The sequence below is a fragment of the Rhinoderma darwinii genome, chromosome 2 (genome assembly GCF_050947455.1).
Source record: "Rhinoderma darwinii isolate aRhiDar2 chromosome 2, aRhiDar2.hap1, whole genome shotgun sequence".
NCBI classification, from domain to species: Eukaryota; Metazoa; Chordata; class Amphibia; order Anura; family Rhinodermatidae; genus Rhinoderma; species Rhinoderma darwinii.
In genome coordinates, this window is record NC_134688.1 from 293,653,610 (window position 1) to 293,676,295 (window position 22,686).

Sequence of the window (22,686 nt, forward strand, 5' to 3'; positions counted from 1 at the left end):
ATCCCAAAGGGTCAGTACATTAGAGCTAGGCGTAATTGTACCACATTGTCAGACTTTCAAAGGTCGGCCAATAGTCTTAGAAAGAGATTTGAGCATAAAGGGTATCCCAGTGGCGTTTTAAAAACGGCATATCAACACGCCATTACATCGAATAGGGAATCCCTATTGAACCCTAAAATATCTCCAGAAAAGGATAATGCCATGAGGATAATTGGTACCTACGACGTTGCACACTTTGAGGTTAGAAAGATACTTACCTCATATTGGGATATCCTTAAAGCAGACCCGGATGTTGGTGGCTTAGTTGGGGACCGTCCTCTGATCACTTTTCGGAGGGGCCGCAATCTTAAGGATAGATTGGTGCACAGTCATCTGAAGATGCCTGCTGCCACCACTTGGCTTTCTACCACAGCTACTGGGTCCTTCCAGTGTGGTAGATGCAAAGCATGTAGCTCTGTTTGGAAAAGCAAAACATTCAAGAGCACTGTAACAGGAGTCATGTTTTCCAACAGGTCATTTATTAACTGCCTTACTAGGGGGGTGGTGTACTTGATTACGTGCCAATGTGGTATGCAATATGTTGGCAAAACAATAAGGGAGTTCAGACGCAGAATTCGGGACCATATCTGTGACATTCAGAAGAAAGCTGATACTCCTGTTTCTCGACATATATGGGACAATCACAAGGGAGATCCATCCTCTATTAGGTTCCAAGGTATGGAACATGTCAATGCTCCTGCTAGAGGAGGCAATTGGGATAGACGTATCTTACAGAAGGAGGCACAGTGGATCTTCAGGATGCAAACCATCAAGCCACTGGGCCTCAACGAGTCTATATCCTATCTTCCTTTCCTATAATATGCTCTGCCCATCTAGTAATATACTGGCGCTGACTTCTCTTTGACATCTGTGTGCCATGAGATCTGTTTCCTGATTTCATCCTTGTACGGTTTTTCTAATAATGGATCTGATGATCCTTTTCTTGTTTGGCTTCTGCCGTTGATACGCTTTTGTGCTGATTTGTGTGCAGTGATGTGCTCACTAGATTTCCTGTGTCGCATACATGGCGCCTACTCCAGCCGTGATATCGGCGCTGTATGTTTTGGCCACCTTGAGCTCCCCCTTGTTACCAGCGATGCTTAATGCATCTCTCTCATTGGCTGCGTGGTTACCATGGGCTGCCCTGTGTGTGGGGGCGTGGGTTTCTACACGCCGTACTCCCTCATTGGACAGCCCGACACTACGCTACGCCTCTATGGGTGGGGCTTGTGTTGATAAAACTTCCTAGTTTCCTCGGCGCGCATTAGACCACCATCAGATGTCTCATATGCGCCGTTACACCTAACGAACAGCTGAATATCAGCTGTCAGGCTCTTTCTTAACTCTACGTTAATAAATCAGGCAACTCGTACCCCTGAGGACGCTCCCCTACATGGTGCAGAAACGCGTTGGGAGTGTGCCTGCTAACTAATCTGTGGCAATCAGATTTCATCAATATTTGCTAAGCACTCTGAATTGGTTTTTGTGATAATTCACCTTGATACAATCAGGCATCCATGAATGGGTGCGTGCTGACTGTCTCCTTTGTTTCACATACAATTCAGTCTGCGCTTTTGATCTGGTTGCCAACGCCTGTACCTGGATCTTTTGGCACTTTGTGCCCTACCAATTTTAATCAATTTGATAATAAAGAATCATTTTAAACGTTTATACAGGCAGTAGAAAAAAAAGAGGTAGCCAGGTTAGAGAGGGGTCAGACTATATTGGTGGGGGGAGAAACAGAATGTGGGGAGAGGACTAGACAACAAGATAAGGAGATCCTTTCGTTACAAAACATCAGTGTAAATAAAAAGGCCCGATTAATGTCAAATCACATTTCTGATAATAAAAGTGAAAAACTGACAGGCAAGTTAAAGTGTATGTTCACAAATGCCAGAAGTCTAGCAAGCAAAATGGGGGAGCTGGAGGCCTTGATACTGGAAGAAAATATAGATATAGTTGGTGTTGCTGAAACATGGCTGGACTTTTCACATGACTGGGCTGTAAATCTACAGGGTTTTACACTTTTTCGGAAAGACAGGACAAATAGGAAAGGTGGTGGTGTATGTCTGTATGTGAGAAATGATATGAAGGCGAGTGTGAAAGAGACAATAGTGGGTGAAGACTGTGAGGAGGTTGAAACCTTGTGGGTGGAACTAGAAAGGGAGGTAAACACTGAAAAAATTACTTTTGGTGTAATCTATAGACCCCCCAATATAACTGAGGAGATGGATGTTCAGCTATATAAACAGATGGAGCGGGCTGCACAGGCGGGTACTGTAGTGATAATGGGAGATTTTAATTTCCGGGATATTAATTGGTGTCATGGTTCGGCTTCAACTGCAAAGGGGAGACATTTCCTCAACCTGTTGCAGGAAAATTTTATGGGCCAGTTTGTGGAAGACCCGACTAGAGGTGAAGCTCTGTTGGATCTGGTCATTTCTAATAATGCAGATCTTGTTGGGAATGTCAATGTTCGTGAAAACCTCGGTAACAGTGATCACAATATAGTTACATTTTACCTATACTGTAAAAAACAAACGCAGGCTGGGAGGGCAAAAACATTTAATTTTAAGAAAGCCAATTTCCCCAGGATGAGGGCTGCAATTCAGGATATGGACTGGGAAGAACTAATGTCAAATAATGGAACAAATGATAAATGGGAGATTTTCAAATCTACTTTGAGTTATTATAGTGCAAAATTTATTCCTATAGGTAACAAGTATAAACGACTCAAATTAAACCCCACATGGCTTACACCTTCTGTGAAGGGGGCAATACATGACAAAAAAAGGGCATTTAAAAAATGCAAATCTGAGGGTACAGCTGTAGCCTTTGTAAAATATAAAGAGCTTAATAAAATCTGTAAAAATGTAATAAAATTAGCAAAAATACAAAATGAAAGGCAGGTGGCCAAGGATAGTAAAACAAATCCCAAAAAATTCTTCAAGTATATAAATGCTAAAAAGCCAAGGTCTGAACATGTAGGACCCCTAGATAATGGTAATGGGGAGTTGATCACAGGGGATCAAGAGAAGGCAGAGTTACTAAATGGGTTCTTTAGCTCTGTATATACAACTGAAGAAAGAGCAGCTGATGTAGCCGCTGCCAGTGCTGTTAATATATCAGTTGATATTCTGAATTGGATGAATGTAGAGATGGTCCAAGCTAAATTAAATAAAATAAATGTGCACAAGGCCCCGGGACCAGATGGGTTACACCCTAGAATTCTTAAAGAGCTTAGTTCAGTTATTTCTGTCCCCCTTTTCATAATATTCAGAGAATCTCTAGTGACTGGTATAGTGCCAAGGGACTGGCGCAGCGCAAATGTGGTGCCTATTTTCAAAAAGGGCTCTAGGTCTTCCCCGGGTAATTATAGACCAGTAAGCTTAACATCCATCGTGGGGAAAATGTTTGAGGGGCTATTGAGGGACTATATACAGGATTATGTGACAATAAATAGCATTATAAGTGACAGCCAGCACGGTTTTACTAAGGACAGAAGTTGTCAAACTAACCTAATCTGTTTTTATGAAGAGGTGAGCAGAAGTCTAGACAGAGGGGCCGCTGTGGATTTAGTGTTTTTGGACTTTGCAAAGGCATTTGATACTGTCCCCCATAGACGCCTAATGGGTAAATTAAGGACTATAGGTTTAGAAAATATAGTTTGTAATTGGATTGAGAATTGGCTCAAGGACCGTATCCAGAGAGTTGTGGTCAATGATTCCTTCTCTGAATGGTCACCGGTTATAAGTGGTGTACCCCAGGGTTCAGTGCTGGGACCACTATTATTCAACTTATTTATTAATGATATAGAGGATGGGATTAATAGCACTATTTCTATTTTTGCAGATGACACCAAGCTATGTAATATAGTTCAGTCTATGGAAGATGTTCATGAATTGCAGGCAGATTTAAACAAACTAAGTGTTTGGGCGTCCACTTGGCAGATGAAGTTTAATGTAGATAAATGTAAAGTTATGCATCTGGGTACCAACAACCTGCATGCATCATATGTCCTAGGGGGAGCTACACTGGCGGATTCACTTGTTGAGAAGGATCTTGGTGTACTTGTAAATCATAAACTCAATAACAGCATGCAGTGTCAATCAGCTGCTTCAAAGGCCAGCAGGATATTGTCGTGTATTAAAAGAGGCATGGACTCGCGGGACAGGGATGTAATATTACCACTTTACAAAGTATTAGAATATGCAGTTCAGTTCTGGGCTCCAGTTCATAGAAAGGATGCCCTGGAGTTGGAAAAAATACAAAGAAGAGCAACGAAGCTAATTAGAGGCATGGAGAATTTAAGTTATGAGGAAAGATTGAAAGAATTAAACCTATTTAGCCTTGAAAAAAGACGACTAAGGGGGGACATGATTAACTTATATAAATATATTAATGGCACATACAAAAAATATGGTGAAATCCTGTTCCTTGTAAAACCCCCTCAAAAAACAAGGGGGCACTCCCTCCGTCTGGAGAAAAAAAGGTTCAAACTGCAGAGGCGACAAGGCTTCTTTACAGTGAGAACTGTGAATCTATGGAATAGCCTACCGCAGGAGCTGGTCACAGCAGGGACAGTAGATGGCTTTAAAAAAGGGTTAGATAATTTCCTAGAACAAAAAAATATTAGCTCCTATGTGTAGAAATTTTTCCTTCCCTTTTCCCTTCCCTTGTTTGAACTTGATGGACATGTGTCTTTTTTCAGCCGTACTAACTATGTAACTATGTAACTATATTAGCAGCTTGTAATAACCAGCGGATGGTGGACCCACTGGGCTACTCAATCGGTTTGACTTGGGCCCACCTCTAAGGGCGTTATCTAAGAAGCCTCCCCGGTATTTACCCTTTATCCCCATACGGGTATCTGGAATTCTCTGCAGGGAAACTACCAGGTCGCTACATCCTGAGGTGGTCCAGGTGTGAGTAGCAACTGGCCCAACGGACCAGGAGACACCAGTGAAGTACACCGTAGGGTTCAGGAACACGCAGAAAATACTGTAAGAGGCTGGTACAGGTCAGAGGTCACTAGTTTGTAGCAGGTAGCGGGTCACAGGCTCGCAGCCAAGACACGGGTTGGCAACAGGTAGTAGACCACAGACTGATAGCAAGTAGCTGAATACGGACTGGTAGAAGGTAGCTGGATACGGACTGGAGGCAGGTAGCTGGATGTGGACTGGTAGCAGGTAACAGGTTACAGACTGATACCAGGATACGGATAGGAACCTTTGCAGGAACAAACTAAGTTGCACCAAAGTTGCTCAGGCATCAGGTGGCCAGTGAGGTTGCTTTAAGTAGGCACTAGACATCTGGGATCGGTTGGGGAAGATTGTGAAGGCGTTCGCGCTGACCCTTTAAGAACCGACAAAAACCGGCCCTATGGGTCCTTGTATAGAACATGGAGGAGTAGAGTGGCAGTGAGCAGAGGCACAAAGGCGTCTGAGCTCGCCGGGGGAGGAAGCATGCCGGCGGGCACGGAACACCGACATTCTCACTGAACCAGGATGGCATTACACAGTTACAGCAAGAACTGGAAAGATAATAATGGTGGATACAGTTGCCATGAATCTGGACCTTTCCCAAACTGTGTTTGTTTGCATGTCTGGCGAGGAAAAACACAAGTTTATATAATGCGGAGCTACCCTGTTTACAGAGAGTGCTCCCACAGATCAGTCATTGCTTCATGTGACAGCTCTGAGAACTGTCAGGGACCACAAGAAACCTGAACCTACAGGACAGACAAAGGAATGTGTGACATGTCCGTCCCCGCCATATGCATGTGACCAGCACACAAGTTATATATAGGATGGTCAGAGGGGGAACAGAGAAAACTCAAGCTAATCTTGGAGTAAGAGACTCGGACAAAAGAGACATTCGTAGGTTGGACTTCTGGGACAAAAGTCACATACGAAGAAAGGCAAAGAACGTCTTCACTGGTGTGGAAAGACTTAAATCAGAGTGGGCAAAAGTGGGAGAAAAGTCTTAAGCTCATAGGCCTTAGCAAAAGGGACTGTAAAGGACTATGGATTACAATGCAGATATTATCCGGGACAATAGTCCTATGGATAGCTTGGAGAAGCAGCTAATTTGTCCTATTTGCCTTGAAATGTTCAACAAACCTGTGGTGATCCTGCCATGCCAACACAACCTGTGTCGGAAATGTGCTAATGATGTATTTCAGGTAAGGATATTTATGGTCTGATAACATTAAAATACACATTGACCTGCTACAGAATCTTTACAAGATGCTTTACATTTTTCTAGTTTTATTAGTTTGCATTACATACTATTTGAATTATGGGCTTGGTTGTATGGAAAAATATATATTCTATAAATCATGTCGACCATGTTTTTATTTATTTTTTCCCTTTGGAAGTTGTGTGTGGCTTCAAGACACACTCTGTACATCAGAGGCACATATTGTCACCTTCCTTCAGAATGGTATCTAAAACATACCAAGAGGATTTTATACTGAAGTTCCAGTTAGTATACATATTCCTTGGTATACATATTCCTCTACAATTACATAACTTACGTCATGACATATACAGACTTTAATTTTTAATACTGATTTTGTTCCATCATTGTAGGCTGGAAACCCATATTGGCCCACACGAACTTCTGTGTCTGGTGGGAAATTTCGATGCCCAACATGTCGTCATGAGGTCATTTTAGACCGTCATGGAGTTTATGGGCTTCAAAGGAACCTACTTGTAGAGAACATAATAGACATTTACAAACAGGACTTCAACAGGTGAGCAGCACAAGAATATGATTTCAGTTTCTCCATTGAAGGAAAGAACTGCAGTAAACGAAAAAGGCTAAAGAGTGCCTTCTGTAAGCCCTTAAAACGTTTTCAAAGTTTTCATTATGCTATAAACAGTACCTGCTTTCAATGGCATTTTTTTTTTTACATATGGCTAGCCGACCTGAGAAAAAACCTGAAAATCATCCAATGTGTGAAAAGCATGAAGATGAGAGGATAAACATTTATTGCATAAGCTGCCAAGTACCAACTTGCTCCATGTGTAAAGTGTTTGGAGCTCATAAAGACTGTGAAGTTTCTCCCCTCCAGAACGTATACCAGACTCAGAAGGTGAGTGACATACAATGGCCTAGTAATATCCAACGCAGAATAATGTGACATGCAAATACAAATAAATATGCTGTAAATATAGCTCTCTCAGTGTATCAATAGTGGCCTCTTACAAGTAGAATCCACCCAAGTCACCTGTTATATTTAGAAAGAGTTGAGACTGCAGGCAGGTCTCACAGGGGGCACAGCTGTGTGGGGGTGGGGGGGGGGCTGAACAGGTTGGAGATGGACATTTCAGATTAAATCTATTAATGGTTGTACAGAAATAACATTAATTTAAAGATCTTTTTTTAGTCATGGATGATTTTAAAACAAATACAAATATATACTCTATGACTAGGAGTCATTTACAGACGCATTGAAACTGATGACCTTTGTATTGGTTTGTCTATTTTAAAAAACTTAGAACATGTAGTCCTATTTGCAGAGCAGCATGTCATAGAGTAGGAGGAGCTGAGCAGATTAATATATCGTTTTGTGGGAAAAGATTAATTTAATTTACAGATCTAAATATCTTTTCATTCTAAGCTTAGGAGTCCAGTGGGCGGTCTACTCAGTGATTGACAGTCATCTATGATTTCACACTCATACAGGGAAGGTTGTTAATCATTGAGTAAGACCGCTCCGGGGACTCCTAAGCTTAGAATGAGCCGACATCTAGAACAATAAATTACGTGTTACACTGATTCTTTTCCCACAAAACTGTATATCAATCTGCTTTGCTCCACCTTTTCTGTATCACCCTGCCAGCAGATAGAACACAATGTTCTACGTGACAAACTTGCTTTATTAAAATAAAAAACAAACAGATGCAGTTAAACAAAATACACAATGTGACAAATGATAAATATCAGATAAATACCAATGGCATTCACTGAGAATTTTATGTGAATTGGGCACATGTATGGGGCTGTCCCGCAATATGATTTGAGCATGTAAGTTTATGGGGGAGTCAGAGAAGACAGCTGGTGGCAAGCATTGAACCAACGTTAGTGGCAAGCTGGGCTCTGTCACCAGATTTTGCAACCCCTATCTGCTATTGCAGCAGATAGGCGCTGCAATGTAGATTACAGTAACGTTTTTATTTTTAAAAAACAAGCATTTTTGGCCAAGTTATGACCATTTTTGTATTTATGCAAATGAGGCTTGCAAAAGTACAACTGGTCATGTTTACAGTAAAAGTACAACTGGGCGTGTATTGTGTATGTACATCGGGGCGTTTTTACCTCTTTTACTAGCTGGGCGTTAGGAATGGGAGTGTATGATGCTGATGAATCAGCATCATCCACTTCTGTTCGTTAACACCCAGCTTCTGGCAGTGCAGACACACAGCGGTGTTCTCGAGAGATCACGCTGTGACGTCACTCACTTCCTGCCCCAGGTCCTGCATCGTGTCAGACAAGCGAGGACACATCGGCACCAGAGGCTACAGTTGATTCTGCAGCAGCATCAGCGTTTGCAGGTAAGTAGCTACATCGACTTACCTGCAAACGCCGATGCTGCTGCAGAATCAACTGTAGCCTCTGGTGCCGATGTGTCCTCGCTCGTCTGACACGATGCAGGACCTGGGGCAGGAAGTGACGTCACAGCGTGATCTCTCGAGAACACGCTGTGTCTGCACTGCCAGAAGCTGGGCGTTCTGAAGAGAAGTGGATGATACTTCTCGTCAGAACGCCCAGCTAGTAAAAGAAGTAAACACGCCCAGATGTAACACACACAATACACGCCCAGTTGTACTTTTACTTTAAACACGCCCAGTTGGACTTTAGCAAGCCTCATTTACATAACTATAAAAATGGTCATAACTTGGCCAAAAATGCTCGTTTTTAAAAAATAAAAACTTTGCTCTTATCTACATTGCAGCGCCGATCTGCTGCAATAGGAGATAGGGGTTGCAAAATCTGGTGACAGAGCCTCTTTAAGCTCCTTTTAGGGTATGTTCACATGCACTGTTTTCAGACGTAATTCGGGCGTTTTATGCCTCGAATTACGCCTGAAAAAATGGCTCCTTTACGCCTAAAAACATCTGCCCATTGCTTTCAATGGGTTTTACGATGTTCTGTTCCCACGAGGTGTAATTTTACGCTTCACTGTCAAAAGACAATGCGTAAAAAGACGCCCGCGTCAAAGAAGTGTATGTCACTTCTTGGGACGTTTTTGGAGCCGTTTTTCATTGACTCCATTGAAAAACAGCTCCAATAACGTCCGTAAAATACGCAGCGAAAAACGCGAGTTGTTAAAAAACGTCTGAAAATCAGGAACTGTTTTCGCCTGAAAACAGCTCCGTATTTTCAGACGTATTTTGCTAAGCCGTGTGAACATACACTTACACTGCCGGATTTCCTGGCTAGTCATGAGCGACGATCATGGTCATTAGCCCCGTTACCCGTGAAGATGCCGATACAGCGGTGAAACATATCGGGGGAGGGGGGGGGGGGTTGTAAGGGATCATTTTTAAAATGGTGAATAAATCTTGTATGCACTACTGAATAGTTTGAAATGCAGTCACACTAACATCCCCACCATTCAGTGGCGTAACTACCGCTACAGCAGCCATAGCGGCTGCTACGGGGCCCGCAGCATGAGGGGGCCCATGCTACCCACCAGCACGGGCCCCCCATGGCCGGAGGCTCCGCTAGTAGTTGCTGTGGCTGCTACAGCGCGACGCCACTGAAGGGGTTGTTCCTACAAAAGACATGCATCCCCTATCCACAGGATAGGGGATACATGTGGGATCGCTGGGACGCACAGCGATAAGGAGAACGGGGGACCAAAAGTCCCTTGAAGTTCTCCATGACAGACCTCGGAATTCCGGGGTCTGTCTGCAGCTCCATAGAAATGACTTGCGCACCAGTCGCGCTTGTGCGCATGCGTGACCAGCGCTCTTTTCATTTTTATTGAACTACGCAGACGCCGGAAGTCCGAGGTTTGTCATGGAGAACTTCGGGGGACTTTCGGTCCCCTGTTCTCCTTATCGCTGCCAGTGATCACACATGTATCCCCTATCTTGTGGATATATCTCTTTTGTAGGACAAACTATAGGCCGTTTTTTTTTTTTGGGGGGGGCTATATGGCGTTATCTACAGGGGGATCTGTATGGCGTTATCTACAGGGGGGGGTCTGTATGCCGTTTTCTACAGGGGCGTCTGTATGGCATTATCTACAGGGGGCGTCTGTGTGGCATTATCTACGGGGGGACTCTGTATGGCGTTATCTACAGGGGGGTCTGTATGGCGTTATCTACAGGGGGGTCTGTATGGCGTTATCTACAGGAGGGTCTGTATGGCGTTATCTACAGGAGGGTCTGTATGGCGTTATCTACAGGGGGGTCTGTATGGCGTTATCTACAGGGGGGCTGTATGGCGTTATCTACAGGGGGATTTGGGGCTGTAAGACGTTATCTACAGGGGGGCTGTATGGCGTTATCCACGGGGGGGGGGGTGTATGGCGTTATTTACAGGGGAGGCTGTATGGCGTTATCTACAGGGGGGCTGTATGGCGTTATCTACAGGGGGGATTTGGGGCTGTAAGACGTTATCTACAGGGGGGCTGTAAGGCGTTATCTACAGGGGGCTGTGTATGGCGATATCTACAGGGAGCTGTGTATGGCAATATCTACAGGGGGCTGTGTATGGTGCTATCTATAGGGGGGCGCTGTGTGGTGGAATCTATAGGGAGGCACTATCTACAAGGGGGTGGGGTTGTGTGATACCCAGCGGAGGGGGGCCCCAGTCAAAGGTTTGCTATGGGGCCCAGTCTTTCCTAGTTACGTCCCTGCCACCATTGTATAGCTGACTTGAACTGCTGAGTCTTGGCTGAGATGCCGATCAATATTGTTATAGCATATGTGGATAAATGAATGGCAAAGGATAGATGGTCGCATTTTTAATATTAGGATTTATCTACAATTAATAAAAGTTAGATTTTAAATAGGGTGGATAGCAGTTTTTGATGGCAAATAGTATGTGATGATCGATGAATTCAGCTCGTTAATTTCCATACATTTTGCATCTTGTCGGCAGCACATTCCCTGTTTACCTCCGGCTGACGAGCAACAATTTTTTTAGCCCCTTAAAAGAGGCGATCAGCTGACGATTGAACATTTGTTCGTTGGTCAGTTGTTCATTGTACTGTTTTCACAGGGCATAGATCAGGAATGAGCATTCGTGGGTACGCTCGTTCACCTGATCGTTGGCTTGTGTAAATGTGCCTTTAGATTTGTTTTATACATCAGTACTGAGCTGTTTTTTGTCTTCTTCTTAAACACATGAACTTTTGAAACACTCATTAAACTATCTCTTCCTACCCTCCACTAGTGTTGTTCCGTTTAACTTTGTTGTAAACAAACATGGGGCAACATGGGAAAAAGATTGCAACACACTCCAAAGTTGCCCTTAGGCCTCATGCACATGAACATATTTTTTCCCACCCATAAATACTGGCGTAAATACGGGTCCTTGGTCACACGTATGCGACCCGTATTGCACCAGTATTTATGGACCCGTGCCCGTAAATACGGGTCCTGTGTCACCAGTATTCCACCCGTATTTATGGGCACGTTTTCTCTGCAAAATTGCACTGCACTAATCGGCAGCCCCTTTTCTCTATCAGTGCAGGATAGAGAGAAGGGGCAGCCCTTTCCGAGGTAAAAGTAAAAGAAATTCATACTTACCCGGCCGTTGTCTTGGTGACGCGTCCCTCTTTCGACATCCAGCCTGATCTCCCTGGATGACGCGGCAGTCCATGTGACCGCTGCAGCCTGTGATTGGCCTGTGATTGGCTGCAGCGGTCACATGGGCTGAAACGTCATCCCAGGAGGCTAGACTGGAGGAAGAAGCAGGGAATTCTGGGTAAGTATGAACTTCTATATTTTTTTTACACGTTTATTTATATTGTGATCGGTATTCACTGTCCAGGGTGCTGAAACAGTTACTGCCGATCGTTTAACTCTTTCAGCACCCTGGACAGTGACTATCCACTGACGTCGCCTAGCAACGCTCCCGTAATTACGGGTGCACACACGTAGTCACCCGTAATTACGGGAGCCCCATAGACTTCTATGGGCCTGCCCGTGCCGTAATTACGGCCTAAAATAGGACATGTTCTATATTTTTCAACGGCCAAGGCACCTTCCCGTAAGCATACGGGGAGGTACTCGTGGCCAATAGAAGCCTATGGGCCCGTAATTACGGGCCGTAATTACGGCCCGTGATTACGGGCGTTTTTACATTCGTGTGCATGGGGCCTACACATTATCTTAAAGTCACCTGAAATGATTACACAAACGATCATTCACAGTGGTTGACACCTGACTAATGTCTGCTGAAAAGGTAATTGATCATTTTGGATCTTTGATTTTGATAAAAATGACAAGTGCACAGTATACCATTATCAGACAATCATGATAGATCATTCTCTACATTGCTTATGACCCCATGCACATGACTGTATTATTTTCCTCTATCCCGAAATACTGTCCGTATATACGGATCCCAAAAAAAAGAGGGAGGATGCAAATGATGTCATCAGCATGTTGCATAGCCACGCTTCAGTAAATACGGACGTATACGGATGCACATAGGAGTCCTTGCTGTAATTACTGACAAGAATAGGGCAGGTTCTATAATTTTTTCAGCATGGACACCCATCAGTAAAAATACTGAAAGGTGTCTGTGACCAATAGAAATGAGTGGGTCCATAATTACTGATAATAAATACGGTCGTGTGCATGGAGCCTATGTGCATGATATTTTTCCCCCCTATATTTGTGTAAAAAAAAGGTAGCTACTGATTGGTCAGTTCAGTCTGCCATGCTTTTGAAAGAATTGTTTGCATAAATATTCAGGCACATGAAAACATCCCGAATGAACACATAAAACAAGAAAAAAAATAGCAAAAAAGCCATTGAGGCTTGGTTTACTGGACAAAAATGAAAGGGAAATATTCTGCCATGTCATAAGGGTCCATGATCAGACCCTTTGCTGATTCCAAAATTCAAATGGCTATGGTGCTCTGTGGAACATTAAAAAAAATCTTTGGAAAGTCTTTGACTGCAGGGGCCGAAACAGACAACTAAGAACACAATCAGTTACATCATCTCAAATGTAAAATAAATGTCTGTAAATAAATATTTTTGTCCGATAGTCTTAATTTTCCCTGCACTGATAAGTAACAACCCTGGTGGCCTAGGGAAGTAAAGTGAAAGGTTTACTCCCTGTACTAATGGCTGCAAGACTCCTTCTTGTTGCTCCTCCATCTGTGACAACTCAGACACACAAATACTACATCATCAGCCAATCGCAGAGGAGCACAGTCAATCATAGAGTCTTTGTGTTTGGCTGACTGGGACAATACAGTGTTTATGTAATCTATGAAAGACCTGTAGATTGTGAGCAGGAAGGGGTAAGACAAGCAGGATACTTGTTTAAAACCCCCTGAGGCCAGGATGGGCCCTTACCCCATTTCAACTGGGCAGCAGTGCAAGAATTGTGGCTATTAGTTTTCTCACCATTGCCCTTTTCTTTTTAGCACACATATATGATGACTCTCTCGCATGTAAATTAACTTCGGTCTTACTTTTTTTGGTTTACAGACAGAGCTCAATGGCTGTATATCCATGCTGGTCGCTGGTAACGACAGAATTCAGACTATAATTAGCCAACTGGAGGAGTCCTCTAAAACAATAAAGGTAGAAACAACAAAATATTTGCATGGATTATTAATAGAAAAAATGGACACACAAGCATATACTAGAGAAAAAAACAAAACCCAATGATAATCCTCTTTTATAAGCTTCCAAGATATTCCATCTATACAGCAGATTTATGAGGGAATTACGCCAGTTTTCTAGCATACTTACATTAAGAAGAATTTCCCCATTTATGATGGCCTGCCTGACAATTTCACAACCACAAATGTCAGTTGTCGTATGTGTCAGTAGCAAGGGGTGTGGGTTTCCAGTGTGAACAAGGTGTGCGCCATGCTAGGGAATATACAGTAGTGCCTGCTATATTACACTGCAGTTACAGACAGGCGTACATGATAGATTTGTAAATAGGGCTAGATTCCCTTCTGCCATTGAAAAAAAAAAATATAAATAAATATATATATATATATATATATATGTGTATATATATATATATATATATATATATATGTTCCTTACTGCATACAGCTGTAAACAGTCGGCTATGTTTTTAATATAGTTGAAGCAATAGTATGCCAAAGTATGCCAGCCAAACATATGCTAAAAAGACACTCTTTGGGCATACGAATCAGTAATGATTGTCTATAGGCATGTTACATGTATGTGTCGGGAGATTTTCCCAACGTATATTCCATCCAAAGGGCAGTGCCAACCTACCCTAAGCTTCAAAAAAAAAAAAAAAAAATATATATATATATATATATATATATATATATATATATATATCGTATAGTCCCTTGTGATGGGCATTAAAAGCAAAACTAAGAACTTGATGGTTGTAGCATTTGTAATTTTCCACATGGCAATGGGGGTAAAGGAGTTTTCCTAGGCTGGACAGAAGATCTGCTCAGCGTAGAACTAGTTTGAACTTTCCGGATCTAAAACATTTTTCTTCAACTAATATACAGGAGAGCAGTCAAAGGAAGAGGGAGGCCATCAATGAATTATTTGTGGAACTGAACAGTGTGATTGAGGAGAAAAGGGGAGATCTTGTGGAGAGGATATCTCAAGCAGAGATAGAAAAGCTAAATTTTGCACGTTCCCTCATTGTTAAATACCAGGAACAACTTCAATCCTCTTCTGACCTATTGCAAAGTGCTTTTCAATCAGTGGAACAGACCGGTCATGCTACTTTTCTTCTGGTAAGTCATTACAGACCATGTGGTCATCTGATATGATGGTGATAAAAGTACTAGAACCTAACAGACTAGAAAGGTTTGGACCAAGGTACCATCAAAATCACTAAAACAAAAGGTCACTGTTATATTAACCCCTTAAGGACACGGCCAATTTTGGCCTTGAGGACAGAACAATTTTTTTTATATTTCCCTCTTTGCATCCCGACGCTCATAAGTTTTTATTTCACGTCGTAGTTGTAGGAGACTTTGTTTTTTGCGGGACGAGTTGTACACAGGTTGTTACGTTCGTGGCGATACCAAATATGTCTATATTATTTCATGCTTTTGGGACTTATTTTTTAAAATATTTATTGTAAACTATTTGTATTTTTGTGTATTTTTTTTATTTAACATTATTTTATTTTTTTACATTTATTTAACTTTTTTTCTTTAATCCCATAGTATGATTTTTCATTTTGATTTTTTAACTGTAATGTACTGGCATAAATCAATATCCCAGTAGATTAGCTTGTGTACTGATTCTACACAGGCAGTTGTTAGGGCATACCTCAGTATGGCCTAACAGGAAATATGGTCAGACAGCCCTGGGGTCCTTCAATGGACCCTAGGCTGTCTGGCCATACAAGTTATGGGCTTTGATCGCGTCACAGGGATTTCTGTGATGCGATCAAAGGGCAGTCCCCCTCCTCTTATTTACTTTGAATGCCACAATCTGCTTTGATTGCGGCATTCAAGGGGTTAAAGGCGGAGAGAAGAGGTTTTTCTTCTCTCCGAAATTAAAGCGAGGCCGCGGCTGTGTATTACAGCCGTTGCCCCAATCCTGATCTCGCGCGGACACAGCTGTCACACAGGACGAGAATACTCGTCCTAATCCGCACAGGACGAGCATTCTCGTCCTGTGTCAGCAAGTAGTTAATGTACAGCAAGTCAGTTCCTTTAGCTCGAATTCTAAACTTATCCTAATGTTTTGGTTTTTTTACAGAAATCCAAGCAGCTTATAAAAAGGTGAGTGTCATTTCTAAATTTCATACACAACAATCCCATGATCTTACTAATATTTCTGAATATATTAATATATATGTATTCATGAAAACCTTAAAAGGGTTTTCCACCTTCTGACAACTGATGACCTATCCACCGGTCACGGAATAGCTGCCGAGCTGCAGCTCTGCTCCTATTCAAGTGAATAGGAGCGGACCCGCAGTACTGCAGCACGGCCGCTATGCTGTTTATGGAGCCAACTGCTTCCGGCTCCGTACATAGCATTATATGACATAACATCTGGTGCCTGCAGGCCAGGTGATCATATATACACCGATGCTATACTGATGACCTATCTGATGGATAGGTCATCAGTTGTCAGAAGGTGGACAACCCCTTTAAACATGATTGAGATACCAATTATACATTGCAGTTTTTTTATTTACCGGCTTAAAGAAGCACTCCGGCGAGATATTATTTCCCCTCCCCCAGTTTGAAAACGTGATAAAGTGGAAGGTAGTGAAGTGTATTGCTTAATGGACACTTTATTTTACTGTTAGCCGCTTCATTCTGGGCCGCTGTTTGATCACATGATCCCCACTCTGACTCCCTGAATTGTACAGTGTCTGCTGTAGTGACTGATATTTAGCCTCTCAATTGAAGTCTATTAGACTCACATCGAGGCTCTCATAGACTTGCATTGAGATACTGACCTCCGGTCCCTACAGCAGACGCTGTAGGATTCAGGGAGACTTCTTACTCTCTGTTCACATCTGCATCAGCTGCAGATTCACGTCAAATTTAATGGAAAGAACAGCTCTGCATGCAGCGCTATATTTTAAGTTAAAATAACAGACACTATGCTTGAACAACATTAAGTTGTGGTTTATGTTATGAGTGGAAGTGTGAACTTATAGATGAGTGCTGACACTTCTTGTCTTATTTGTGTATCTTCTAGTGATTTCATTTTTACAATAGTCTTTAATAGTAAATACGTATGACACTATTAGCAAATAACTACCCAACAGCTGAGGTTGAACTTCTATTGCTCTGTCATGTAAAGGGTGTTACTGGCAGGACACCGGCTGTCAGAAGGCGTGGAGTCTTCACAGGTGGCAAGTCTTCACCTTGAACTGGCTTGGCTGTGGGCCACCGATAGATTGCAGTCCGCAGGTTCATCCTATGAGTGAATTCACATGCGGCAGATATTGTTTCTGTGACTGAAAATTCATCTGAGTGGGTTTATTTCTGCAGCAAGCACATGGATTTTTGCAAGTTCCAGTCAGTTGAAATTCAGTACAATTCAGTTGCAGAAATTTCTGCAACAAAATCTGAACTTACCTTATCAGTGAGCATTATTAGACAAGCCAAGGCTGGAATGGATAACTGGACAATAAGTGGTGCAGAACTGGGATAGACTATGCAAAAGATTGGATAAAAATCTATGTTGAAAATAAACGTAGGCATCATGGAAAACAGAATGTAGGATTAATATTTTATTGTGCAAAAGTGTTAAACACGTTAACATGTTATTTGTACTGCACGGTGAAATCTCGCGAGATTACGGTGTAACCTGTCATTTTAAACGAGATTACGTTTGCCTTGCTGGAATCTCACAGAAAAGATTCAGACGTGTCAGGATTCTGAATAAACATCACATCCTGGCTGGAGGTAATGTATATTCATTATCAGGACACTGCAGTAATGTTAGTCTTTGTGTATGTGGCTGCACATAGCGATATAACTATATCGCTAGTGCAGTGTAAATGAATGGAGAGAAGTGTATGACGCTGATTGGTCAGCGTCATGCACTCCTCTGTACAACGCCCACTTGGTCTAAAGTAAAACACGCCCACTTGGGCATTAAGAAATTAATTAGCATAAAGCTAAAAATCACAAATAAAGTGGTTTAAAATAGATTGTTTTTCTAAATAAAAAGCATTACTGTCACCTACATTACAGCGCCCATCTCCTTATGTAGGAGATAGGGCACTTATAATGTGGTGACAGAGTCTCTTTAAAGCGACCCTCCAAGCTCCCCCTTACTAGGGTTCATTTTACGAGACAATTACCTGCTGGTCATCTTTTTTCTCACTGGGGGTTTAGGGTGTATTTAGACGTTTCATTTTTTAGTGCAACCTCGAAAAACGCATGAAAATCATAAGTATTTTAGAATCACGCTGCTCTTGGAGTACAAGAATGCAGCTCTCCAAACACTGACTTCTTTGTAAGACTGTCAGGCTGTGTTCAGACATGTCGGATTTCTGCTGCAAATTTGCAGTTTGATTTAAATAAATGGGAGGCAAATTCAACACATATTCCATGTGAAATCTGAAACGTGTGAATGGGACCTCATAAACTTGTTGTTTATACACAGCAGCCAATCTGAAGAGGCAGAGCTGCAATGGGGAGGGAAAGAGCACCAGAATTAACCAATCAATGATAAGACAGGAGGTGGATTTCAGACTACCTCAGACTCCCTGTAGGCACTGTAGCTAAGCCATAGTTATAGATCACAGCTCTGTCCTAATGGACTGGCGTTAAAAAGCAGCAAGACCTGAGGTAAAAATAGTGGGTAAGCATCACCTGTAGGTACTGACTTATATATCATGTTTATGCTCACTACTGGACAGTCACTTTAAGTTAATTTTGGTGTACATTGTATTATCTTGCACCTTGAGATTGCATAATAACATTTATTATTGAACTAGTTGAATCTAAATTCTATAAGTAACGTATGTTGCAGCTAGACAAACATAATACTGATCATTCATCTTTCCTCTTGTAGAATCATGGAAGCCTCTAAAGGTTCCCAGCTTGAGAAGACAGAACCTGGTTTTGAGACTATGGACCAATTTACTTTGGACATTGAGCATGTTATCGAATGTTTGAGAAGCCTCGATTTTAGTACATGTAAGTATAGCACAAGAGGTAGGGTGGTGCGTATACTGTTGCGTGGTTCTTACTGGTTCATTCATATATCTCATGCAGGCTGTGAATATGAGGAGGAAGAGGAGGATATAGAGGAATATGAGGAGCCAGAAGAAGGGAAACCTGAAGGTAACAAATTGAACGAGTAATAGACATTAGTATAATGCAGAATAGAATGCAACAATTGAGCGGTGTCCTATTTGGTTCTAAACATATTGTATGTATATTTCTAGTAAACCTATAAAAAAAACTTCATGGACTAAATTTATTATTAATGCTTCAAAATAATAGTAGAATTAACAGTAGTTTGTTTTTACTGATCCTACAAACTTTATGCTGGGAGTAGATTTTGTGATTCAAACATTTGTAAAATTCTTTCTATTCTACCGTCTAGTTACAGGGCAGCAATAATTCCAAAGCATGTAATAAAAATCATCAAGAGGACGACGTAAAGAGCATGGCACAATCTTCATGATGAAAATAGGAAATCACGAGTGAGGAGGATGGTGATCCTGCGGGCTACATATCTCAGGACTGCTGCTAGTCATCAGAGGACCTTCTTGTTGGTCAGCTGATCAGGGTGTATATAATTGTTCTGCTGTCATTTTTAAGGATGTTGGGTGCTGTGACTCTGCATGTGGGTTGATCTGCACACGGTCAGGAATCCTGCTATGGGATTTGGGTCACACAATAAATTCTTACAAGTGCGTTTTAAATGTAGTGACTGTTAAACTTGAATAAAAAATTTCTCTTGTTGTGATACATTCCTGAGATGTGGAGTGTAATGCCATGCTATATGTCGGTCACCAGCCTTTATAATAACATGAATGGATTAAACAATATGGAATGAGTCGCAGCACTTCAGTTGAAGAAAACATATCCCTTTATTCACATGAATACAAACAGCAATGTTTCGACACTGTCCTGGGTCTTTTTCAAGCTTCAATACTCAGGATAGGGACGAAACGTGAATAAAGGATTACGTTTTCTTGAACAGAAGTGCTGCAACTTATTCCATATTGTGTATCTGTGGTCTGCTGAACCAGGACATTTTGCTGCTTGGCACTTGACCATCTATATTGAACTATTTGAGGAGAGGCGTGTTGCTGTTTTTGTTGTTTTTGACAACTAGATTAAATAAAATTCAATGTTTTTACAATCATTTATTCTCTACAAAAATAGTAAAGATTTCTAAAAAAAAAAAAAGAATTTTATAGCATGCTTCAGATTATTCACTAAGAAAAGACCAATGTGATTTTGTGCTTACTACAGAAACAACCCCATTTAGATAACTAGGGTAGGGTATACACCTGAAAAATTTACTGCAACATGTGCTTTTATAACTCAGTGTACCCACACAAATAGTGGATTTGTTGTAGAATTTCCGCAGCAAAACCCGCAGTTGTTACGTGTGGATTTTGCCCTTTCTACATTGAAAAGAGTGGCATCCGCAGTGAAAATACAGAACAGAATAAGCCTGCTGTGGATTTGAATATCTGCAGGCATATTGATATTTTATAATAGTCTGATTAGTGTGGGGTTCAAGTGCTAGGAAGCCCACCAATTCCAATAAAGGAGGTGCCCAGTCACAGTTCTGAAACATGCGAGGTAACTCTCCATCCCATTTTGTGGGAGACAAGGAAACAGCTGGTTGAGCATGCTTGACTGTTTCCCCTGCACAAATTAGATCTATCATCTATATGAGGGTTATGCTGTTTTGAAGTCTAAAAAGTACATCAGGGCAGGACTAAAGTCTGCCCAGGAACAACTAGTGAAACACCAGGGCATCTGGAACAATGTTCTACAGACAAGGCAAAGATGGACTTATTTGGCCACAGTACCAATAGGCGACATTTCACTAGAAGAACTTGATACGTAAAGCATGGTGGTGGACATTTTATGGTTTTGGGCTTCTTTGCTGCTTCAGGTTCTGGACGCTTACCATCGTAAAGACCACTAGAAATTCATCCCTGTACCAAATGATAATTGAGGATAATGTGGGACTACAGACGCTTAAAGCTCAGCTCAAAGTAGAGCTTGCAACATGATAATGACCGTAAACATGTCAGCAATCCACCAAAAAATTACTAAAAAAAGAAAGAAATGGAGGGTCAAAGCCTGGATTTAAACGCCATTGAGATGCTATAGGGTAATTTAAAATGGACTGCGCATGCAAGAAACCATCAAATATTGTACAGCTTTAAAGATTACCTTTGAAGGAGTAGGGAAAAAACTCTCCCAATTGATGTAAGAAACTGGTAGAAAGTTATAATAAAACGCCTGTTGCTGCCAAAGGGAATAACACCAGGTATTAGAGCAGGGGTCTCAAACTCAGCCGGGTAAGTGGGCCACATATAGAAAAAATGGGAAGTTGACGGGCCGCATTACTTTCAAATTTGATACAATACAAAATTATTGTTAATCAATTAGTTATTTGAACTACTATAAAACTATATTACTATAATAATAATAATAATAATAATACATTACTATAATAATACCGCTAGGTTTAAAATTTGAGGGAATTCTCCACGTGCTTATTTCAACAACCCAGTTTTCCAGTTTGCGTCGCTAAATGCAGTCCGGCAGCTCAGTTGGCAGCGTTTGGCAGACACACATGTCAAGATTGGGCAGCCCCTTTTTAGATAGTGCCACAGAGTCCTCTGTAAATAGGGCCAGAGTCCTCTGTAGATAATGCCACAGTGCCCTCTGTAGATAATGCCACAGTGCCCTCTGTACAGAATGCCACACACCCACTTGTATATAATGCCACCGTGCCCTCTGTAGATGCTGCCACCGTGCCCTCTGTAGATGCTGCCGCAGTGCCCTCTGTAGATGCTGCCGCAGTGCCCTCTGTAGATGCTGCCGCAGTGCCCTCGGTAGATTCTGCCGCAGTGCCCTCGGTAGATTCTGCCGCAGTGCCCTCGGTAGATGCTGCCGCAGTGCCCTCGGCAGATGCTGCCGCAGTGCCCTCCGCAGATGCTGCCGCAGTGCCCTCCGCAGATGCTGCCGCAGTGCCCTCCGCAGATGCTGCCGCAGTTCCCTCCGCAGATGCTGCCGCAGTGCACTCCGCAGATGCTGCCGCAGTGCCCTCCGCAGATGCTGCCGCAGTGCCCTCCGCAGATGCTGCCGCATTGCCCTCCGCAGATGCTGCCGCATTGCCCTCCGCAGATGCTGCCGCATTGCCCTCCGCAGATGCTGCCGCATTGCCCTCCGCAGATGCTGCCGCATTGCCCTCCGCAGATGCTGCCGCATTGCCCTCCGCAGATGCTGCCGCATTGCCCTCCGCAGATCCTGCCGCATTGCCCTCCGCAGATGCTGCCGCAATGCCCTCTGCAGATGCTGCCACAGTGCCCTTTGCAGATAATGCCACACACACCCCAAGTAGATAGCTCCATTGGGGCTCCCTCTAGGAGTGGAATCCCCAGCCAGAGCATTGCCGACGCTTGGGCTGGGGATTCCTCTGCTGTTGGAGCCCCTGACGTCACTGTCCATACACAGTGATGTCAGGGGATCCTCCTTGACCGGAATGTGATATCAGGGGCAACCCCCGGTGTCCCGGAGCAGAGCACTAGTATAGGCTCTGTGCCGGAACTCTGGGGCAGCCACTGACATCAATGTCCATATATGGACAGTGATGTCAGGGGCTTGCCCAGAGCTGGAGTCCCGGGCAGAGCGCTAGTAGGCTCTTCCTGGGATTCCAGCTGTGCTCCTGACATCACTGGGACTCCTGCTCTGGGGAAGCCCCAGACATCACTGTCGATGTATAGACAGCGATGTCAGAGGCTTCC

At 42.7% G+C, this 22,686-nt stretch overlaps 1 protein-coding gene across 2 annotated transcripts in view; it reads left to right on the plus strand.

Annotated features, from left to right (window-relative positions):
• TRIM63 (tripartite motif containing 63) overlaps window positions 1-20,057 on the plus strand; it is a 48,115-nt gene extending 28,058 nt beyond the window's left edge. The window contains exons 1-9 of one of the 2 annotated variants that reach the window (XM_075853464.1): window positions 4,002-6,223; window positions 6,633-6,796; window positions 6,967-7,138; window positions 13,731-13,826; window positions 14,753-14,986; window positions 15,966-15,988; window positions 18,753-18,877; window positions 18,956-19,024; window positions 19,290-20,057. In XM_075853464.1, coding sequence (XP_075709579.1) covers window positions 6,065-6,223; window positions 6,633-6,796; window positions 6,967-7,138; window positions 13,731-13,826; window positions 14,753-14,986; window positions 15,966-15,988; window positions 18,753-18,877; window positions 18,956-19,024; window positions 19,290-19,306 — 1,059 coding nt within the window. In that variant the 5' untranslated portion in view covers window positions 4,002-6,064 and the 3' untranslated portion in view covers window positions 19,307-20,057. Of the gene's footprint in view, window positions 1-4,001; window positions 6,224-6,632; window positions 6,797-6,966; window positions 7,139-13,730; window positions 13,827-14,752; window positions 14,987-15,965; window positions 15,989-18,752; window positions 18,878-18,955; window positions 19,025-19,289 lie in introns of those variants that run through there. The other variant, XM_075853465.1, reaches the window with a different exon arrangement.
• Window positions 20,058-22,686: the final 2,629 nt, after the last annotated feature.